This window comes from Echinops telfairi, unplaced genomic scaffold, assembly GCF_000313985.2.
Source record: "Echinops telfairi isolate 266 unplaced genomic scaffold, ASM31398v2 ScPeMD7_7474;HRSCAF=8512, whole genome shotgun sequence".
In the NCBI taxonomy this organism is placed as follows: domain Eukaryota; kingdom Metazoa; phylum Chordata; class Mammalia; order Afrosoricida; family Tenrecidae; genus Echinops; species Echinops telfairi.
Genome location: NW_022111378.1, coordinates 924,745 through 929,578, shown reverse-complemented (window position 1 = coordinate 929,578; position 4,834 = coordinate 924,745). Strand labels below are relative to the sequence as shown.

The following is a 4,834-nucleotide window of genomic DNA, read 5'->3' as shown; positions in this document are numbered from 1 at the left end:
TGATGCACCTTTTCTTTACATAAAACTCTCTCTTATACATGAGTCGCCATGGATTTGTTTCTCCAAAGTACCTAGACTAATACATTAACAAACTTTCTATTTTACAGAAAAGCGAATTCAGATATCCAAATGGATACCATCAAGGGTTGGTTATCAAAGAATGTGTCATGGATTAAATTGCTTCCCCCTAAAACTGTGGGTCAACTTGGTTAGGTCATGTTTTCCAGTGGTTTGGCAGGTGTGTAATATGATGTTATGTAGTAATGCAGTCACCCCCCATTTTGGGCATTTATACAACTTCATCCTGATAGCAACTATGAGCAGCCAATCAGTTTAAAGGGCATTTCAGAGATGTGGTCCACATCATCTTTATCTTACACGAGATGAAAGGAGATAGAAGCTAACAGAGGAGAATGACCCATAACAACAAAGAAAGAAGACCAGGCAGCACAGCTCACCCTTTGGGCCTGAGTCCTTGTGCTGGGTACCCCCTAGGCCCAGGACACAGAGAGAGTAGTCTTCTCCTGGAATCCACACTCTATTTGGTCTCCTAACCTCCAGAACCACAAAGGATAAATCTGTTTGTTGGCTTGTGCACTAGATAACTCAAGACAGTATTTATTCATGTAGAGCAGCGGTTCTCAACCTGTGGGTCGTGACCCCTTTGGAGGTCGAATGACCCTTTCACAGGGGTTGCCCGATTCATAGCAGTAGCAAAGTTACAGTTATGAAGTAGCAATGAAAATAATTTTTTGGTTGGTGGGGTCACCACCACGAGGAACTGTATTAAAGGGTCCCACCATTAGGAAGGTTGAGAACCACTGATGTAGACAGAAAGCCAAGTTGAAATATTCTGAATAGAAATATACAAATTATGTGTCCAATAGCTTCAATGAGATAAATGCTCCCTTCTAAGGCAGCATGCTAGTAAAACAGTACAAATGCTTTACTCCAGAAACCTGCCACTGTCAGAAAACCAACTGAAGGCAGTAAACAGGCAAGTTTCATCATTTTAGTTTATTAGTAGGGTTTTGTTTGGATTTTTTAACAATTGGATTATAAAATGCTCTTCCCACTTGCTCATAAATTTAGTGTATCATGACAGCTCACAGTGGTAGTGTCTCCCATCCGCCCCATCCACCAAAAAAAAAAAAAAAATCACATTGATTCTGTGGGTATTTTAAAAGTTTATTTCTATTTTACCTAGCTCATAGGCCCCAATCTCAAAGAGGGCCGAGCTGATGTCTTTCTAGCACATGGTCTACAGACCCTCCTGTTAACTTTTGTCTTTCCATCCCCTTCCAATAAAGACAGCACCTTCCATCATGATGTACATTTTAAGTTAAAATTGCCAATACAACCCTCAAAATGCAAGTTTATTGAATAAAGCTAAGAGCAGTAAACAGACAAAAAGAAAAACATGAAGGCATCCACTTAAAAAAAATTCACGTATTTACAAAGTTCAGTTAACTGTCAAATTTTCACATGCAGAGATTAACGCAGAGGAAACGGATGGTAATAGTGTTTGGGTGTCTTGAGATGCTGAAAGCAATGAACACACAAACACTTTAAGGTCAATTAGCAAACCTATGCAGATCCCATGTGGTCACACATTCTTGTTCCTATTGCTCCTTGTAGCACAAGCCAAGTTGCCACATTATCTGTAATGGGTCACAGTGACCGTGTTGATTTATAGTAGCAAGCAGAAATAACACTTTGTTTACAGACCCATCCATCCCATTGGGGAAGTAAGATACATGCTTCAAAGAACAAGAAAAAAATTTTTAAAGCTGGGAGTAGTCCCCTCATACAAACGCTGCCTGGAGGAAAACTAGTAGTGCCTGTGTTGCACAGTGCGGCATTTTATACAGACGATTTTTAAGGCCATGGCAGTCTGGAGTTCGTTGAAGAACACACTACCTACTACACGTTGAATGCTTAACCTGTTTAGAAATGAATGTATGATCTACGTGCTGCTTGACAAAAGGACAGAGAATCACCCCCAGGGTGAGGCAACACAGAAGTTGCTTTGGTGGGTGACAGTGCAATGAACCATTTTGTCCCTTTATGTATGTGGAGCTCACTAAGCTACAAAATATTTTTATTCATCTCCATCTGATAGAAGCACACAATGAACAGCCTCAGTCCCTCGATTCTGTGTGGCTGATTTTTAAATAACCTTTAGACATGGTGCGTGATTATGTCAAATAAAGCAGGCAGGTCTAGAGCTGTCACAATAATCAACATAACTAATGGCACCAAATAATCGAGTGCCCGACCTCTACCAGTGAGAGAGAAAAGCAAGGCTCTGTATTTATCTCTAAGTGTCGTCTGTGCTGAAAGTCAACTTTATTTATGATTGGACATAAAACGTCTGAAGTTAGCACGTCATGCAGCAGCACTGGTTAAATGACTAAAGAGGAGCAAGTGTTGGAATAAAGTCTGACAGTCCTAATGGGTTTTATTAAATTGGCTGGAATGCTCTAAAGTCATGAAAGTTTCTAAGAAAATCAGCAATTCCCAACCGCTTAAAAAAGTGTGTTGAACTAAGAAGGAGAAAAAAGACCAAAGTAATGATGTGGACAGATACAAAACAGCATGCCTTGGCTCCTCCCGTATCCTCAACTGCTCTCTGGTGATGAAGACGCTTCAGAGAGTAAAAGGATTTTCAGTATCACCAGCAAAGTTCTCACCAGAGCAAGGAACCAACAAAAACACTGATCTGATGTCTCTGCTCCCACTTCACAGACCATTTTAAATTTCTAAGGTGTAATTATACATGTCACATGCATTTCTGAGATACGATAAACATCATGTTTTCATCCCACACAAATCAGGCCTAAAGGTTTTCTAAGTACTGTGTGTGGCACTAGAAACTTCATGCTGTCTCAGGTCAGTGTCAGTAGTAAGCTACTGCACTCTACAATTAAATATCAGATAGACATTTAATGAAAATCAATATAAAAATCTGGCCCAGAAAGACCAGAGCAGAAATATGCAATCTTCTTGATTTAAGATGGTCAAAGGTGTGTGTGTGTGTGTGCTGACCTTATCACGACAACTCTAGCTGATTCTTTATGAAAGATTAGGGATACACATCTTCAGCAGTGCATATGAGAAATAAACTCTGAAAAAAAGGCAATCTCTTGGGGTAGGAAGGACCGTATTCTGGGAAGTACTTCAGAGGAACGGACGAGAATTCTAGGATTAGAGCCAAGAAGGACTGGAAGACTTCAGAAGGTGCTTCAGCTTCTTCTGGATTTTGAATGTTGAATAAGCCACTGAAGTGTGATATCTAGAGACGGGGAAAGAGGAGGGGGAAATGTCAAAGTGTTAATAAATCAGAGTTAAGAAACACAACATGAAACCAACTGCTATTAGCTAGAAAATGCAACTAGCGTTGAGTTATGCCTCCAGCACTTGGCCTGCCCCAGTGTCTCTGAATCTGCTCTACATGACTCACCCTGAGCTTCAAAGATTTTATGTGAATTTAAAAATTACAATGTCTTGTATTGTCCCTTAGGCATTAAGAAATGTACTGACTGCCAATATGATCAGATATGGTGTGTGAGGGGTCAGGAATGTAAAGAAATGGAGAACCCATTCTACGAGGAATTTTAGTCTAGTATGATACAGTAACCATTTGAGTCTGATGTGAGCAGCCCCACAGAATGCCACGTAAAAGAAACAGCAAAAGCAAAGGAGAAACAAAGGCACATCATGATGTGGAACGCTGGGTGCATCTGGCGAACATAAACTCCCGGCACAGGAATGAGGAAGTGGGCTGTCACAGACTGCCTACACTACAAGTGGGTTTCTACAGTTAGCCCTACTGACACTGGGGTAGGCCAATTGCTATCCTGGGCTCTGGGCGGCATTTTACTACTAGATGCCGGAAGGACCCTCCAATTCCCCACCCCCATTTGGGACTTGATTACCCAAGAAGTCATCCATTGGCAGCATTTCTTGCTCTCCATATAAAAAGGCATTCAAATTTACAAATGGTTTGTTTTGAATCTAGTGAGAGCAGATCCATTTCCTTGGCTGTGTTAATACTTGAAGTGAACTAGGAATTCCAAACTTAATAAAACTGGGGGTGACAGGTCTGGGTGACGTGACCTCTAGCAAGCCCTGAAGCCCAGACTCCAGTAACAGCGTCCTCAGCAGCTCTGACGCATTTCCCACCTAAATGAGCTCACAAGAGTTTGCTCAGGTAGGTGTTGACTACTTTCATTAAGACAGAAAATTTGGAAAAAAAAAAAAAAGACAGAAAATTTGCTGAGGACTTTTTCTGTCTCTGAAAACGTTTTTTCCTTCCTAATTTAAAAAAACATAAGACCCATTAGATAACAGCATGATTCCCCTTGATAACTAAACATAAAACTCAAACTCACTCTCATTGACTTGGTGCCAACTCACAGAGACCTTTTAGGGGGCAGGGTAGAACTGCTCTTGTGGGTTTCTGAAGTTTTAACTGTAGGGGTACAAAGTCTGGGCTTTGTCCTATGAAACAGTCAGTGATTTGGAACTGCTGAGCTTGTAGTTAGCACTCCAACTATTGACATTTTAAGTTGCATTCTTTATTGTGGGGGTTGTATGATGTGCATCTCTGGCCTTTGCCCAATAGATACCAGCATTAGTTCCCTCAATAGAGTAACTAAAAATGTCTCTAAATATTACCAAAGTGTTCTTTGAAAAAGGAGATCCCGGAAGCAACAAAGCCCACATGGAAGAAGCACACCAGCCTGTGTGATCACGAGGTGTCGAAGGGATAAGGTATCAGGCATCAAAGAACAAAAAATCCTATCATTGTGAATGAGGGGGTGTGTGGAGT

At 41.0% G+C, this 4,834-nt stretch overlaps 1 protein-coding gene across 1 annotated transcript in view; it reads right to left on the bottom strand.

Moving 5' to 3' along the window:
* Nucleotides 1-1,170: 1,170 nt before the first annotated feature.
* The window catches only part of ARL8B (ADP ribosylation factor like GTPase 8B), a 53,943-nt gene continuing 50,279 nt past the window's right edge, over nt 1,171-4,834 (bottom strand). The window contains exon 7 of the mRNA XM_004714112.3: nt 1,171-3,295. Within this exon, the coding sequence (XP_004714169.3) occupies nt 3,246-3,295 (50 nt within the window). The 3' untranslated portion in view covers nt 1,171-3,245. The remainder of the gene's footprint in view (nt 3,296-4,834) is intronic.